A 17,956-nucleotide genomic window follows, 5' to 3' on the forward strand; every position below is an offset into this window, starting at 1 on the left:
CCTTTGGAGGTGGGAATTCTGGCCCAAAGCAGGGGCTACCCAGGAATGGGGCCATCCAGCCTCTTGGGGGAGTAACCAGAACCCCCATTTACTGAGCACTCAGTGGAGGGGGAAGAAGTCCCTTTCATCCCAGCAACCCTGGGGGCTGGGTATCAGGACCTCCTGTCCCCACCTAACTGGAGAGGAGCCTGAGCACAGAGCCCAGGTGACAGGATGCAGCTGAGCACTTCTCCTCCGCATTCCTTGTCCCTCCTCTCTCTTCGCCTCCCACGCCAGCTTGCAGTGTGATCCCAGCGGGAATCCCACTCCAGGTCCCACACCTGCTCCTCCTCAGGGTCCACAGCAGAGCTAATGAGCTAATCAGTCGCTCCCCATCACAGCCTGCTTCCTGAGCCCCGTGATTTTAGTCGGTCCTTCCCCAGCCCCACAGCCACGGGACCAGTCTCCGCAGTGACCCAGAGCACCATGGGGGTCTCGGCCTCCTGGCAAGCAGGAACCTCCCCCTTCCCCGACCCTGCTGTGGCCTCTGGAGGGAACGGGGGGCCTCGGATCCACCCAATGCCCACTTCGGCCTGATGATGGGATGGGAGCCACTCCCAGAGGGACTGAGCTCTCCTGAGGGACCCGGGCAGCCTAAGCTGGACACCTGAGGTCGCCTGAGATGTAGGTAATGGAGCATGCTGACCGGCAGGGGACCTGCTCCACTCACACCCTCACACAGATAAGAGCCTGGGAGAGGCCAGGGTGACAGGCGTTCCTGGCCTGGGGACTATAGAGGGGACTCGGGGACCAGGAGGCCCAGGGTGGGGATGAGAGGTGGGGTGTGGGGTGGGGGAGCTTTCAGAAGCAGCAACAGCTCAGAGAGGGCCCTCATCTTCTGAGCCTTCGGGGCTCCCAGAGACAGGGGCAGGGGGCCCTGGGCGCACGTCACCCAAGGAGGCCCTGAGACGAGACACCCTCCCAGCAGACCCCGGACTCCTCTGCCATCTGCTGTGGCCTCCCCTGTCACCTCCCATATGTCGGGCAGACAGGGAGCGTGGCTGTCCCACGGCCTCCTTCCAGGCTCCACCCCCTCATCCAGATGCCTCCCAGAATTCAGGGCCACCAGCCACCTGTCTGAGCCTGTGCCTCAGGAGGGAGCAGGGTAGTGCGGCCTGTCCCCAGGCTGCTGTTTGCAGACCCTTCCTTCTGCTCCCTGTTCCCCAACAGGTGGATGGCACCCCTGGCCTGAGGGTGCTCTGGGCCTCTGGCCACTGGAAGCCACAGCCTGCACCATGTCACTGGCCGTGGCTTCAGGAACCAGCTCATCTTGTCCCAGCCCCTTCTTCTCTGTGAAGCGGGAAATGGCAGCCTGGGCACTCGGCCGGCAGAATTGATTCTGCAGATGTGGTGGCGTTACAGACAAGGGGGCCTGGGAGGAAAGGCCCACAGCTCACTTGTTCAGAGCCCTTGGCCAGGGAAGTCCCTCAGAGACCCCGGCTACCCACTCTGGGCCGGGGTTGGTAACCTGGAAGAGGCACCCCACCAGGCACCATCCAGCACAGAGCAACGAGCAGGGCCAGAGAACAGCTGTATCGATTGCCCCCATTTTCTGATCTTGCCCGAAGCTCCCTGGGGCTGACGGATGGCAGATGACAGATGGGGGTCATGTGGCCACATCCCGTTTGGGGGGAGCCCTCCTCTAGCCTCTGCCCCCAAAGCGGGCGGAGAGGAGGGTACAGACAAGGCAGGGAAGGAGCAAAATATGGTCCCCACTTATTGTTGTGTGAGACCATTAGCAGTCACTCCCCATTCCTCCCATCCCCGATCCCCAGGTGACCGCCAACCTACTTTCTGTTTCTATAGACTTGTCTATTCTGGACATTTCATGTAAATGGAGTCATACAATATGTGGCCCTTTATGACTGTTTTCTTTCACTTGGCATAAATGTTTTCAAGGTTCATCGATGTTTAGCATGTATTGGTACTACATTTTCTTTCATGGTCATATAATATTCCACTGTGATATTCCCGTGACAGACGTTGGGGTTGTTTCCATCCCCAGGGTTCTGAGGCATCGGAAGTTCTGCGTTCTTTCCAGCAGAGGGGGCCGTTGAGTCCCAGCCTCTCCTTCCAGCAAAGGGACCGGATGGTGGGGGGGGGGGGGGCGGGAGGGGGAGGGAGAGAGAGAGAGAGAGAGATTGTGAAATGAATTATAGAGCCACAAAACCACATCCCAGAAAATGAAGGAAGTTGAGGAGGGGACATCACCAACATTCCCACTTTCCTGTTCCATTTTAGTTTTTAGATGAAAAAAAAAAACATCTATTGGGAGTGGTGGTGATTGTAGTGATGGTTTTCACGGGCGCAAAACGCCTGATGTGACCTCCTGCAGCCCACACCAGCCTCACCCCATAACCCAGCTGTTCCTCAGACACACCCAGAACTCTGAACTCTCCCCATCTTTGCCTGTCTGTCCCCATCTTTAGGACCAGCTCGCTGGCCAGCCTTCCCCTGACCTCTGCCTCCTCCTGAATGCCCGCCCTCAAGGCCCACACACCTCTGCTGCGGCCTGGCTCTGCCCGCCTCACCCTTTCCTCCCTGGGCTCTGCGCTCCCACCCGGGTCAGCACTGGCTGAGCACTTACTATGTCGTAAGCATTGGGGGTTCACTGGGGAACAAGACAGACAGATCTCTGTTCTTGGAAGTTTAGATCTAGCTGGGGACAGACACCAAATGGGGGACTACAGAGTGTCATATATATGGACCCCACTTTCCTCCTCATTCTTCCCTTCCTCAGGAGGGAGGAATGATAAGAAAGCTCTTCGGGGAAGGACCAGAGACCCAGGGTGGGAGTGCTTTCAGGGAAGGCTCAGAGGATGGGAGGAGTGTCCTTGGGGCCAGAACAAGCTGTCCCATGGGAAGATAGCCACTATCTTGCAGTGTCCTTGTGCCCAACGAGCCACTTGCTCTACCAAGAGAGCAGAGCTTGCAAACCCAAACCAAACAGCATCAGAGTTCTGATATGAGCTTGCTTATGTGTACAATATTTAAGGTGGGGCTGAGTTGGGGCCTGCAAACCAGGGAAAGGGACATCTCACTGATGGATGAAGCCACCCCCCCACAAAGTATCCTTTTCTTTCCCAGGTGTTTAATGATAATGTCCCTGATGAGCCCACAATTCCCCCTGGAAACTCAGAGACCCTGTCAGCAAGGGGAAAAAAATGTTTGTGCTTTTGGGAGTCTCCTTGCTGACAGCCAGGGAATGGGGTTCTGGAGGCCTGGGTTCTCGTCCTGTCGGACCCACTCGTTGGGTGACGGGAGCAGGTCATCCAAGGAAGGCAACTGATACCGATGCTGAGCTGCTGTGTGCCATGCCCTGGGAGGTCAGGATTTATTATACCCGTTTTGAAGAAGAGGTCATCAGGATGTGAGCACTGCTGGGATTCCCGCCTCGCATTGCTGGCCACAAAGTCAGGGCACCAACCTCTGTTTCCTCACTTGCAAAATAGGCTTTACAAGGGCCCTGTTGGCCTTGCAGAGGAGTGGGAGGGGACATGGGGCCTGGGAGGGGTGACAGCAGGAGGGTGGAGAGCCTGCAGGGGGCGGCAGTGAGCTGTGCCTGGAAGTGTCTGCCAGTCCTGCTCCCCAGGGTTTTCCTGCCAGTCTCCCAGGGCACCAACATTAAAGGTAATCATGGAAGGAACAGCACATGCTTTATATTTGCCCCATCTGGTTGCCTTACACATGGTGCTCACAACATCTGACATAAGAGGACAAAACTTGGGCTCAGAGAGGGGAAGGGAATTGCCAAGGTCACAAAGCCCAGAGTGGGAGAGACCTGAATCCCAGCCAGGCCGGCCCTGGGCTCTGTTCCTCTAGATTAGATGTCAGGGCATCCACTCTGGGTGGCACTGGAACTGCGGGGAAGGCAAGACAACCCCTCACATCCGTGCAGGGACAACAGCCGCGGGGGCGGGGGCGGGGGGTGGGGAGGTATTCTCGTTCTCATTTCAACGCCCAGGAAGCAGGCACAGAGGGGCAGAGGCGGTCAGGACTCAAGCCGGGTTCTCTGGTCGACAAATCCTGTTTCCGTATCCCCTCACCCAGCAGGCTGGTGGGGGTATTTTCACTTGGCGCCCCTTTGACTCCCTCCAGGGTGCTGTGTGTCTAAGATCTCTGGGCTTCCCCGAGGGACGAGAACAGATTTTGTTTCCCTGCCCGCCTGGGCTATGCTGTCTTCCGCCCAGCCCTGCGCGTCCCAGTGGAGGCTGGCGACCCCTTCAGAGGCAGATTACAGAGATAAGTTCTGAGTCAGGCAAACACCTGGCCCAGGACCGCAGGAAAGGAGACGTGGGTGTTGAGTGACCTGGGGAGAAACTCCTATTGATTATCTCTGTGACAGTCCCGTGTGGCAGATGTTGCTTCATCACCCACCCCGGGACCCCAGCGCAGCAGGCCCGTTGGCACCGCTGGGTGACCTGCCCGCTAGGGGCGCGCTCAGCCGTGACGCCGGTGAGGGGCTCCGGGCTGGGGGGCAATGCGGACCCAGGGGTTCCTGTCCCAGGAGTGCAGAACTCGGCGTCCGGGCCTCGGTTTTCCCAGGCGCGGGGACGCTGGCAGGGCCACGGCTGGGCGGGGGAGCGGCCCCTTTAAGAGGCCCTCACGCTCGGTCCGCCGCGCCGCGGCCACCGCCCCCCGGCCCTCCCCTTCCTGCGGCGCCGAGTGCGGGCCGGGCGCGAGTGCGGCGGGAGCGGGCTGGACAAGCGCAGCGCGGGGAGTCGGCGGCGGCTGGGCGCGGGCGCTGGAGCCCGAGGAGAGCAGCGCGCCGGCGGCGGCCATGGGCTAGCGGGCCCAGCCTAGCGGAGATAGCGCCCGCCCCGCGCGCGCCGGGAGCCCCGCACACAATAGCGGCGCGCGCAGCCCCGCGCCCTTCCCGCGCGCGCGCGCGCGCGCCCGCCCTTCGCCCCGCCCCGCGCGCGGGGAGCCTGGCTGCAGCCTCACCTGCAGCCCGGGAGGGGGCGGGTATTGTTCGCCAGCTGCCGTCACCGCTGCCCCGCCGGGGGCATGGGGGCCGCCCGGCGCCCCGGGCCGGGCCTGGCGAGGCCGCCGCGCCGCCGCTGAGCCGGGCCCCGCGGCAGCCGGGCGGCGCAGGTGAGGCCGACCGCGCCATGGTGGACCCGGTGGGCTTCGCCGAGGCGTGGAAGGCGCAGTTCCCGGACTCGGAGCCGCCGCGGATGGAGCTGCGCTCGGTGGGCGATATCGAGCAGGAGCTGGAGCGCTGCAAGGCCTCCATCCGGCGCCTGGAGCAGGAGGTGAACCAGGAGCGCTTCCGCATGATCTACCTGCAGACACTGCTGGCCAAGGAGAAGAAGAGCTACGACCGACAGCGCTGGGGCTTCCGGCGCGCGGCGCAGCCCCCCGACGGCGCCGCCGAGCCCCGCGCGCCGCGCCCCCAGCCCGCGCCAGCCGACTGCGCCGACCCGCCGCCCGCCGACGAGCCCGAGGCCCGGCTCGACGGGGAGGGCTCCCCGGGCAAGGCCAGACCCACGGCCACTCGCAGGCCCGGGGCCGCCGCTCCCGCGGACCACGACGAGCGCGGGCCCCCCACCAGCGTGGCGGCCCTGCGTTCCAATTTCGAGAGGATCCGCAAGGGCCCTGTCCAGCCGGCGGCAACGGACGCTGAGAAGCCCTTCTACGTGAACGTCGAGTTCCACCACGAGCGCGGCCTGGTGAAGGTCAACGACAAAGACGTGTCGGACCGCATAAGCTCCCTGGGCAGCCAGGCCATGCAGATGGAGCGCAAGAAGTCCCAGCAGGGCGCGGGACCCGGCCCTGGGGACCCGCCCAGGCCCTCCTACCGCGGGCGCCTCTCCGAGAGCAGCTGCGGCCTCGACGGCGACTTTGAGGACGCGGAGCTGAACCCGCGCTTCCTGAAGGACAACCTGATCAACGCCAATGGCGGCAGCAGGCCCCCCTGGCCGCCCCTGGAGTACCAGCCCTACCAGAGCATCTATGTCGGGGGCATGATGGTGGAAGGGGAGGGCAAGGGCTCGCTCCAGCGCAGCCAGAGCACCTCGGAGCAGGAGAAGCGCCTTACCTGGCCCCGGAGGTCCTACTCCCCTCGGAGCTTTGAGGACAGCGGAGGCGGCTACACCCCGGACTGCAGCTCCAATGAGAACCTCACGTCCAGCGAGGAGGACTTCTCCTCGGGCCAGTCCAGCCGCGTGTCCCCGAGCCCCACTACCTACCGCGCGTTCCGGGACAAGAGCCGCTCACCCTCGCAGAACTCCCAGCAATCCTTCGACAGCAGCAGCCCCCCCACGCCCCAGTGTCAGAAGCGGCACCGGCAGGGCCCGGTGGTCGTGTCCGAGGCCACCATCGTGGGCGTCCGCAAGACGGGGCAGATTTGGCCCAGCGATGGGGACAGCTTGTCCAGCAGGCTGCTTCAAGACGGCGCCTTCCATGGAGACGCAGGTGGGTACCTCTACCACCCTGGTGGGCACACCTGCCCCTGGCTGGAAACCACTGAGCAGTAGGGAATGCGGGGAGGAAGAGGGAGATAGTTTTTGGAGTGATTTTCAAATACTGTTGTGGACTGGAAGGATTCTTACTGATTCTGAGCCTGAACAAACTGCATCCCACCTTCCTCCTGAAGGCAGATTCCCAGCGTTTGGAACAGGATTGGGGTGGGAGGGGTGGTGTGTGGGATGGTCGGTGGCTCCTTCCTTTGGGTCTAGAGCCCTGTGCTTCTCGCGAGAGTACTCTCTGTGAGTTGGGACCAGGATGCCCTGGGCAGTCATCTCCTTGCCTTCTGATCCCCCGCACCCGAGCAGTAGGGATGGTATAAAGAGTGGGTCATCTCTGCTGCTTGGATGGAGGCTTTTAGCCGGGATTGATCCGTGTCTTGGGCAATCCCCGCCACCTGTCCTCAAGAGTTATATGACACGTTTGGGGAACCCAAGAGATGCCAGCTGCTCCCAGGCCATGGGAGTGTCAGGTTCGCTTGCTAGTCAGAGCAGGTGAAAATACGAATGAAGAGGAAGTGAGGTGACCGACAGTTCTGACTCAGTGGGCCACTGAAGATCCCCAGGGTGAAGATTTGAGCCAGGGCTGAAGCAGGGCCACGCCTGTTCTGATCTGCCCAGTTTTGATGAGAGACATCAACCCGCATTACTCACCTCTGTGCGTCTTACCCTAGCTCCATTTTCTGATCCATCAGTGTGCTCTCGCCTCCTCGTCTTCCCTGCCCACCGGTGCTCATTTTGGGCTCCTAGTCCACCGTCTGACTCCTGGCCCTGAGATTAAACCTATGGGATTTGTGTATATAATACGTGTGCACATCTGAGTACAAATACCGTGAGGCACAGGGGTGACGGGACTGGGTTTTGAGATCCAGGCACAGTTCGTGATTGGAGTAAGGAGAGGGATTTGCGGGGGGTGGCGGGTGAGGTAGTCGGCAGTCTCTCAGAGTCCTGGTCCCTGTTGGGCTGATCCGGTTTTCTGCTCCATTGATTTTTCTTTCTCTGCTGATGGAGTTGTATGTGCTTCGTTGGTCAGCATCCTCTAGAAGCAAGTGAGGCTATTTTTGGCTCTGTGGAGTGGCCTCTTTGCTCTCGTATTTCCGAGTTGAGGGAAGGAGCTGAAATGACCACCAGCCGCTGTGCGCCAGGCATGGTGACAGCATGCTTCAGGCAGGGCCCCCTGTGAGCTCTCCATCACCCCACCTGCTCCACATCTGCAGGTAGGGATGCAACCAGGAAGTGGCAGAGCTGGGCCTCCAGGCCCCGTGGGAATGCAGAGCCCGTGTTCTTCCCACTGCCCCACACATGCCTGAAAAATGCGAGTGGGGGAGTCCAGGGGTCCTTCGAGCTTCGCACACCCAGGACCCACCGGCTGCGAGCTCTGCTGTGTGCAAGCCTGTCCCTCCTACAGTAGGGGCTGCATAGAAGGAGAGAGTGTGGTCCTTGCCCTCTGGGAGCTTAAAAGTTAACGGGAGACAGGAACACACACATCACTTATGTGTTCAGAGGGCGAGCCATCAGGGAAGCTTCCGGAAATAGCCGCATTGGGGAGGGGCCTTGTCTAGGGCAGAGGGTGGGGGCTGCCGTCTGCCCCTGAGGAGCAGTGGAGCAGAGGCTTCTGTGACTCTGGACTGTGCTTTGTCCTTTATTTATTTATTTCGTGGTACTATATGACATAAAATTTACTACCTTCACCCACATTAGCCATTTTTAAGTGTACAGATCAGTGGTATCAAATACGTTCACGTAGTTGTGCGACCATCGCCACTGTCCGTCTCCGGGACTTTTCATCTTCCCGAGCTGCGACTCTGTCCCCATCAAGCAGCAGTGTCCCCTCCCCCAGCCCCTGGGACCCTCTCCTCTACTTTCCGTCTCTGTGATTCCATGACTCTTGGCACCTCGTCACAGGAGTGGAATCACACACATTACGTGTCCCTCCGTGTCTGGCTAATTTCAGTTTGCATCATGTCCCCAAGTGTCATCCACGTGGTGTCACATCCACGTGTGCGTCTTGAAGGCAGGGATCCCTGGTTCATTCCTGGGCCTCCCGTGGAGCCCAGTTCAGAGCCATACACACAGCACATCCCCAAGATCCTGTCCTCCTTTCCACAGCCGGGGGGCCAGGTCGGGAAGGTGGGAAGGTGGCTGGTCATTGGGAAGCGTCTTAGCTGTGTCCACCCCTGTCCCTTAAACTCCTTTCGAGGACTTTGGCCACCCTTTCCTGAGAGAGGCCACACAACCAAGGGCCTTTCCTCTTTTAGGTCTGAGGCGCCCCCAGCCCTGAGTGTTCCTTGTGAGATGGGACCCTAGATCTTGTGTTTCTTCCTGGGCGCTCCTGCAAGTGGCTGCCCTGTTGTTTCACATTTCTGTTAAGCAGCTTAATTTGCTCTTTGGATTCTGGTGACATGTTATCAGAATGATCGCAGCTTTGTTTTTCCCTTGGGTGGTTGAATGGACCGGCCGGCGACGAGCGTGAGTAACTGTGGGGCAGGAAAAGGTCACCCAGGCCTGGCCTGGGCTCCACCGGCATCTTTAGACCAGAGCCTGCCTCCACCTCCAAGTTGAGTGCAGGCTCCTCCCGGGGGACAGAGGCAGAGTCCGAGACCATTTAAATCATCACCAGGGTGGAAACGGAATGTAGATCCAATTTTACAAGGATTCTCCAGCTCGGGAAGGATGACCTTCATGTTTCGGGAACAGAAGGAAGCATTCTGGACCTTTCACTGAAGAAGGAGCTGGGAGTGTAGATTCATGTGGGTCCAGGGGTAGGTGACCCCATTCCTCCCTGTTGCTTCTGGCTTCAGTAGCCGCCTCCCCTCCCTGGCTGGGAATCCCGTGGTCCAGCCTGCCCTGTGGTTCCACATTCACGGTGAACGGATGGGCATCTTCTCCGGTTGCCGGACAACAGGCCTGAATTTTGACTGAGGCTGCGTTTGAGATCAAGGCTCAGGAGAAGGTGGCGGTGGATTTAATTAACTCTGAACCCCACAGGGGTCTTGACCCCGACTAGAATTAAAATCCCTGTGGCTCATGTAGGATTTTTTCCTTATTTTTGAAAAAATGTAACAACTTTAATTAAAATAACTTATTTATGTAACATGTGATAGGTTTTTCTTTATTGTGGTAAAATAAATGTAGCAAAACGTGGCATTTTCACCTTTTTTCCGTGTTCAGTGGCATTCTGTATATTCATGCTGTTGTGTAACCATAACTGTCTCTAGAACTTTCCATCATTCCTACCAGAAACTCTGTATCCGTTACGCAATAACTCACCTTTCCTCCACCCCCAGCCCCTGGCAACCACTGCTGTACTTTCGGTCTGTTTTCTGTGAATTTACTTGTTTCACGTACCTCATGTGAGTGGAATCATGTAATATTTGTCCTTCTGCGTCTGGCCTGTTTCACTAAGTTAGGGTTTTGAAGTTGCCGGGTAGCATTCATCCTTGACGCCCCATCTCTGGTCCTTCATAGGTGTCTTCTCTTCAGGAGAACACCTGTTAGCCATGGCGATGCTTCCTTGGCTTTCACACCCAGGTGTTTGAAGCAGCTCAGTATGTTAGTGATCTGGGGCAAAATGCCACAGACTGGGGGCTTCAACAACAGAGATCTATTTTGCCTGCAATTCTGGAGGCTGGGAGTCCAAGGTCAAGCTGCTGGCAGGATTGGTTTCCTCGGAGGCCTCTCCTTGGCTTGTAGACGGTCCTCCCCTTCACATGGTGTTCCCTCTGTGCCCGTGGACCCCGGTGGCTCTGTGTGTGTCTAAAATCTCCTCTTCTTATAAGGACATGATTCAGATTGGATAGACCCCACCCTGATGACCCCATTGTAACTTAATCACCTCTTGAGAAACTCATCTCCAAATACAGTCACGTTCTGAGGTGCTGGAGGCTAGGACGGGTGAATTTCGGGGGGACACCAGTTTGGCCCCCAGGACTCAGTGAGTCCCTCATTGGGCAGCAGAGAGATGGTGTGTGTGTTGTGCTCACCAGCCGGGTTTTGGGAGGAGTTCAGGTGGAGCTGGGCAGCCTGGTGGGCCAAGACCACCCGGCCGGGTGTCAGGAGAGCTGCGTCCCAACACTTCACGTGGCCACATCTCTCTCCTCATCTGAAACGTCAGGGGTTGGACCCTGTTGTTGCTAAGATCCTTTCCTTCCATTCTTTATTTTTTCTTTTCTTTTCTTTCTTTTTTTTTTTTTTGGCCTCGCGGCTTGTGGGACCTTAATTCCTGGACCAGGGATTGAACCTGGGGCCACGGTAGTGGAAGTGCTGAGTCCTAACCACTGGACCGCCAAGGAAGTCCCTTTCACTTTTTTTCTTTAAAATTTATGAACACAATTTTTCCACGTCTTTCTTCTTTACTCTGGTTTGTACCTATGTTTCCTTTACTAAGGTAACCACCTGTCCCCCGTTCAGGCACTCAGAGGTATTTATTGAGCATCTACTAAGTGCCAGGCACAATCTCCTGGAAATTCTCTCTTGCCTTTATTCACGGGTTTGTGGAAAGGCTTCTTTCCATGCGCCTTGCCTTTAAAAAACCAGCACAGACAAACAAAACCTTCGTAATGTCCTTGCGTCTTCCCTGACTGTGTATCTTTCTTTAGCTGTATGTCTGCAGCTATTTCCTGTGAATCCTGTGTCTGTCCGGCTTCCTTCTTCAGGGTGGTGAGATCCTCTAGACAGAGACCTTGGTGTCTGTGTCTTGGGTGCTGTGGTGTTTGTGGGTCACGGATGGAATGAGACCCCCATCTCTGAGGTTTCTGTTTGGTCCGGCCCCTCCTTGTTCGAGCCCCACTCCGCTTTCCCCCATCTAATAATCGGTATTGATTTTGGGGGGCCTGACGACACCGGTGCCCCAGAAAGGAAGCTTGTTAGCTGTGGAGATGTCCTGGAGGTTATTTTTTCTTCTTTGCTGAGGTTTGGGCTCCTCTCAGTCAATCGCAAGAGCTTCCTGAATCCCTGGCCTGGGGCCTGCTAATCATCTGTCTTGGATTCTGGTGCCCCCTGGCCACTGCCACCTTGCAATACGGGGACTTGGCAGTGGCAGTGCCCCGGGGAGACGCGCCTGCGGAGGTGGGGCAGGGGGTGGGGCGGGCGGGGACTGCGATGCCTGACCTGGGAAGTAAACACGACTTGGGTGGAGGCTGTTTCTCGTGCCCTCGGAACATTCTTGTGAAGTGGCTGGAGTGAGATTATACGCTATCGTCAGGTTGGGTCTGAGGGGGTGTGAGACACACACACCCGCCCAAGGTCAGGCCGTTGGTGGAGGGGCTGGCGCTGTCCTCTCTCCTAGGCTGGGGGGTGATGCCTGTTGCATGAGAGTGGGCACCGAGTGACCTCCCCAGAGGTGGAGGGGACCTGATCAGTTGTTTGGCAAACAAAAAAAACCTCCCGGAAAGTGTTGTAACCCTGTACATCCACCTGGGGCACCTGGCTCAGATTCCTGCGGCAGGTCAGGTGGCAAAGCGCCCAAGAGGACAGACGTGTTGGAAGGATGCTGCCTGTCCATCTGCCTTTTCCCTTCAGCAGTCAGGGCACTGGGGCAGGGTCATGGTGCTGACAGGCTCTGCTGTGGGCAGTCCTGGGAGGTGCAGAGGGGCAGGGGCTGTCTGGGAAAAGGTGACAGAGGTGGCCGGCCGTGTGCACAGAGGGGTCAGCGCATGGCCCAGGGAGCACTAGGAAGGAGCTGTCAGTGGCTGGGAGACCGTGTGGAGACACTGGAGGGAGCAGGAGGGCCCTGCTGCCCCAGCTGCCTGGGGAGCCGGGCCTGCAGAGCCGGGGGCGAGCAGTCCCAGGGCATCCTCCCAGGTGCCTCTGTCGGCATAAGAAGGGCTTTGAAGATTTGCTTCCTTTTACAGGCCTGACCTGCTCCCTTTAAAAAAATGCTGCCGGGGGGCTTCCCTGGTGGTGCAGTGGTTAAGAATCCACCTGCCAATGCAGGGGACACGGGTTTGATCCCTGGTCCGGGAAGATCCCACATGCCGCGGAGCAGCTAAGCCCGTGTGCCACAACTACTGAAGCCCGCATGCCTAGAGCCCGTGCTCCGCAACAAGAGAAGCCACCGCAATGAGAAGCCCGCGCACCGCAACGAAGAGCAGCCCCCACTCGCTGCAACTAGAGAAAGCCCACGTGCAGCAATAGAGACCCAACTCACACACACACACACACACACACACACACACACAGAATGCTGCCGGGGTTAGTTGGTCTGCCAGGGGAGCAGGAAGAGATTGTCTGCGGGTAACACATGTACACATACCAAGGGTAGCCTTCTGGAACAGATGTCCACATAGTCTGGGGAAAGAATGCAGACCTTGAAGGTACAAGACCTGGACATGCCTGAGATCCAGCATGTGGCTTTTGTGCAGGGACTTGGTTCTGTCAGCTGGAGAGGACGCCCCCTCCTTGGGGGCTTGGTGGGAGCCTGAGTGCCCAGGATGGTGGCCCCTGGGATCTGGCCCCCTCTCTGGTCTCACAGAGTCACGCCCTCAGGCATCTAATGTCAGTTGATTGAACACCACTTAGCAAGCGATTTTAAAGGAGAAATGCATAATTCAGTAGGTGCAGGCCTTTTCACCCACTGGGCTCAGCTCCAGGAGGACCCCGGGGTCTGCCGGGCCCTTCATCCCCCTCTGTTCCCTCTCCTAATGTGTCCTCCTGGGCTGAGTGGTCTTAAAGGTACAGTATGTGTGTATTTTTCTGCATCGTGGCCCCAAAGGAGAGCCAGCTGCTTCACCTAGTGCGCCGTTCTGTCGTCCCAGGGCACCTGGGGCCGCGCACGCCCCTGTAGGGTGGAATGGGGTCGCTTGCAGTGTTCCTGGGGGCCTGGGAAGCTAGGAGCTGCAGGGAGAGAGAGACGGCTTGATTTTTCTCATAGGGCCCCCCCCCACCCCCAAGTTTGCAGAGGGAAAGCTTAGAACCACTTGGTTCTCGTTTTTAGTGATTGTGAGGCCGAAAGAGAGAAAGTAAGAACCGCAGACTCTCTTACTTCAGTGAGCAACAGAGGAGGAAGACAGGAAGCCACGAGAGTGGCTCGTGCTCGGTGCACTCAGGCTGCTGTGCGGGCTGCCCAGGGCTCCGCCAAGCAGAGGGTGCTGCCCTGGGTCGTGTGGAGGGGACACAGGACAGCCGGGCCCCGTGTGGCACCTGAACCATTTTCAGTGTCCAGCTCAGCTGCATCAAGTATTGGGTTGGCCAGAAAGTTCATTTGGGTTTTCCATACCATCGTAAGGAGAAACCCAAACGAACTTTTTGGCCAACCCAATACATTCACATTGTCGTGCCACCATCACCACCACCATCTCCAGAACCTTTTCCCAAAACGAGACTCTGTCCCCATCAAGCAGTAACTCGCCCCTCCCCCTCCCTAGCCCCTGGCACCCCCAGTGACCCCGCCGTCTGTGGATCTGCTGCGGGGCCTCTCGGAAGTGGACTCACATGGCCCTTGTCCTCTTGCGTCTGGCTTGTCTCGCTCAGCGTGATGTCTTCACCGTTTCTCCCTCAGACCTCAGTGGTGGTTGGACAGCAGGACCACGACCGGGCCGAGCTGACCGAGGCCTCTGCTCGTGGGGAGGCACGTGGTGCCTGCGGAGCGGGCTGCGTCTTGCACGGCACCGTCCCTCACAGGGGCCTCTGAGGAGGAGCAGCAGGGATCCCCATAGCTGAGCTGTCTGAGGCTTTAGGTGAGGAGCTGGGGGAACCTGCAGGCTCGTGGTTGAATAGATGGGGCAGTCTTCATCCCTGGCCCTCCCCAATCTCGTGGAGTGGCTGTGCTGTGAGCGGGGACGTGCAGGCTGGGCCAGCCACGCCGGTGCCCCCCTCTCCTGTCCTCTCCGAGGCGCGGGGGTCCCCGTGCTGGGCTCAGAGCCGTTGACCAATTGACTGGAAGGCCCTGCGATGTGACCTGTGAACTCTTAGGTGATGCTCGGCCTGGCGGCTCAGCCTCTGGGTGTGTGTGCAAGCCGGCACGTGCAAAAGCAGGATTCGTATCTGCTCAAATCTTAGACCAAAAAATGTAACTCACTTATGAATGTTGACTTCTGAAAGCTTTCCACTTTCTCCCCTGGGAACACGGGTGGAAGTGTCTGCTTTGGGGCCCCGTGGGGTGATGGGGATGGTCTGGATCCGAGACCGCCATGCCTGTGGGCGCCCGCTGGGAGGCCCTGTGGGATAGCATCTTGCTGGGGGCAGTCGAATGAGCCCCCTTGCCCCCCCCACCAGGCACCTGGGCAGCAGCTGTCAGAATTTGGCTCCAAAACTCCAGGGTGTGATGATGAACATCAGTCTGGGTACCCCTCCTGTGGTATTTCGTCAGCACCCAGATGGTGCAAGTCGCTCTAGGGCAGACTGTGCGGAGGGGTCAGCGAGACTCCAGAAGGCGGGGTAGGGAAGTATTGGAGACCCGGTCCCCACACTGCTTGTCACCTCCCAGCTTCCCCTGCCCCGTGGGCCCTGTGCTGTTAATCCCTGCTATGTCTGCAGTCTTGGGGTGCAGAAACCCCGGCAGACTAGCAGGGAAAGTTAGAGGGCTGAGACCCGGCTGCTGGCTGCCTGGGAGAGGCCCTTTATTCTAACCGCTGGGCTGGGACACTGATTCCGTAGGTGGCAGGTGGGAAACCATCCCAGTCGGCTGACGCGGTGCGGCAGGCAGGGGCATGAGTGCCCTGCTGGGCACTCCAAGAGTAGGGGGGACATCTGGGAGGAGAACAGAACGTGTCTGTCTCTCTCTGTCTCTCCCTCCTTCTCTCTCTCTCTCCCTCTCCCCACTTTCTCTCTGGCCCCAAAGCACTGGGCCCCCTCAAGTATGTGAGTGGAACAGAGCCGTTCCTAAGGGAGGAGAGTCACTTTATGTTTATTGAATTCCAAGGCAGGCATGATGGGGCATGACAGTAAATAAGACCTTGGACATCAAAGGCCAAGGCGAGGCTTTCTTGGGGGAGCTCCCTCTGTCATCGGGGACATCCATGCCGGCCCCACAGGGCTCGGGGACGTGCAGACCAGGCAGGAGCAGCAGGTCAGGACCCTTGTGCTGTCCCTTGGCTTTTCCCTTTCACAGCTATTTTCAGGGGGCTTTTTAAAGGCTGGGCTGGGCTGTGGTTCACTTGGGAAGGGTCTGGGGGGTTCGTTTGACTGGGCCTCCTATGGGTCAGCGGGACAGCACGTGACCTCTAGGGGCCCGGGTCCTTCCCGGTGTCCTTGGACGGGTCCAGGCTGTAGCTTTACTCTGCTCGGTGCCACTGAGCCCAAAGACTCAGCAGGAACTGGGGGGGCATTTGAGCTGGTGGAGATTGAAGGCAGTGTCTCTGTCCTGGTTGCCCACATGGACCACCTCTGCTGTAGTTAGAAAAATCACACACATCCCCACAGCTGGTCACTCCTGGCAAGTCTGATTTGTGAGGTTCTTCTTGTTTTTGTTTATCAATATCAGTTTCCCTGGGTCAGCAGTCCAGCATGGCTTAGCTGGGTCTTCTGCTCAGGGTCTCCAAAGTCTGCAAAGTGTCGGCAGGGGCCGCATTCCCATCTGGAGCTCCACATCCCCTCACCAGCCCAGGTTGTTGGCAGAATCAGTTCCTGGTGGTTGTAGGACTGAGGTCCCTGTTTTCTTGCTGCCTGTCGGTGGCTCCCAGCTCCCAGAGGCCTCCACTCTTCATAAGCACTTTCTACATGGATATCTGATTTCCTCTTCCAAGCCAACCTGGATTTCTGGAACTCTCCCTGGGTGATCTCCTCTGCAGCCAGGCTTGAGAATTTGTCTACCTCCAGAGTCCATGAGCACTAGCTATGTGTCTTGAACAGTTGTCATGTGGAAGAGGGAGTAGGTTTCTTTAGGGTCATACCTGGGAGGCTGGTCTGTTACTAATGGTTAGAAGCTTCAGGGAAACACATTTCTGCTCAGTGTGAAGGGAGGTTTTCTTTTCTTCCCGACTTTACATAAAATCATATCTCTGATTATTTTACGTAGCTGAGATCTAGCTGCACTGGGGGTCCTGCTTTTGCCAATTAGCGTGAGCATTTTCTTGTTTTACTCAATATTTTGTAAACATTATTTTTAAAGTCTACATTATTATTTTGTAATAGAGTTACAGCTTAACTGATCTAATTTTAATGAATTTTGTTGGACACTTAACGTTTGTTAAATGTAGCTCGTTATTATAATGTTTCAGCGAGCATCTTTTTTTTTAAAATGAAGGCTTTATTGAGATATAATTCACGTACCATACAATTTGCCCATTTAGAATGTACAATTTGATGGGTTTTGGTATATTGCATTATTAACTTCTTAAAATTATATTTTTGGGTATGTCTGTATATATAAGAATAACACTTACCATTTTAAGCATTTTTTAGTCCATAGATCAGCGATAGTGAGCACATTACCTTGTTGTGCAGCCATCACCACCATCATCTCCAGAATTCTTTTCATCTTGCAAAACTGAAATCTGTGTCCTTTAAGCAATAACGCCCCCTCCCTCCCCCGGCTCCTGGCACCACCATCCACTTTCTGTCTCTGAATTTGACTGCTACAGGGACCTCACAGAAGTGGACTCATACAGTATTACTATAAACGTCTTATTTCATCGAGAATAATGTCTTCGGGGTTCATCCACGTTGTAGCATGTGTCAGAGTTTCCTCCCTTTTTAAGGCTAAATACTTATCCCGTTGTTTTGTACTTAAACCACGTCTTGTTTTAAGTACAATTCAGTGACATTCATTAGTCAGTGAGCATCTCGTCTTTTTACATGTGCTTCCATTTGCATTTCCGCTCCCTCCTTGAGGGTGAGCATCTGTCAGCGGATTTAGTCGGGGTGTGGGTGGTTTTAAGACACTTGATATCTGCCACCAAATTACCTTCCAGAAACGCTGTTCCAGTTTACCTGTGGTTTTGCAATGCATCCTCTGCTGTCCTCTGACTTCTTTCTTGCCAAGCTGGGTCTCACCATAACTCCTGATACCTTGGTGCTCCCTAAGCACTCTGGATCAAGAGAGGCTCAGAGCTGGGGCCACGCCAGTCCCGTCTCTCATTTGGGAAGATCTCTGAGGCTACCAGCTATGTGACAGTCCTTTGTCAGCTCCGTAGCCCTTGGCAGGGAAGGAACTCACTGTCTCCTTGTTTAGCATAGAAGCTGCTATCTTATTGCTGCTCTGGGCTGCTTGTAATCGAAACCGAAAAGCACTTCAGCCTCCTTTGCATGCATCCTGGCCGTGGATTGAGTCAGCTAGACAGCATTGTCCAGTTAGTTCTGGGCCCTGGAGTTCCTACCTGCCTTAAGGGAAACTCCAAAGAAGCCAAATACTGTGATGAAAAGGGATTTTACAGAAGGTAGTACGTGGTTGCACTCAGGCTGCAGAAGCTGGCAGAAGCTGGGCCAGGGCAGCAGGACGCTGTTGGGCTTGTCAGGTCAAACTCCTCCCTGTGCCTGAGGACTTGGAGCCTGTAGGCTGTGTAGTTGTGTAG

General features: G+C 56.9%; 1 protein-coding gene across 2 annotated transcripts in view; it reads left to right on the forward strand.

Moving 5' to 3' along the window:
* The first annotated feature begins 4,720 nt into the window (after positions 1-4,720).
* Positions 4,721-17,956, forward strand: part of BCR (BCR activator of RhoGEF and GTPase) — a 97,657-nt gene continuing 84,421 nt past the window's right edge. Inside the window, exon 1 of one of the 2 annotated variants that reach the window (XM_027088449.1) lies at positions 4,721-6,456. In XM_027088449.1, the coding sequence (XP_026944250.1) occupies positions 5,151-6,456 (1,306 nt within the window). In that variant the 5' untranslated portion in view covers positions 4,721-5,150. The remainder of the gene's footprint in view (positions 6,457-17,956) is intronic. The other variant, XM_027088450.1, reaches the window with a different exon arrangement.

Source organism: Aethalodelphis obliquidens, unplaced genomic scaffold (genome assembly GCF_003676395.1).
Source record: "Aethalodelphis obliquidens isolate GAN/ISIS:26980383/991018 unplaced genomic scaffold, ASM367639v1 scaffold63, whole genome shotgun sequence".
Lineage (NCBI taxonomy): Eukaryota > Metazoa > Chordata > Mammalia > Artiodactyla > Delphinidae > Aethalodelphis > Aethalodelphis obliquidens.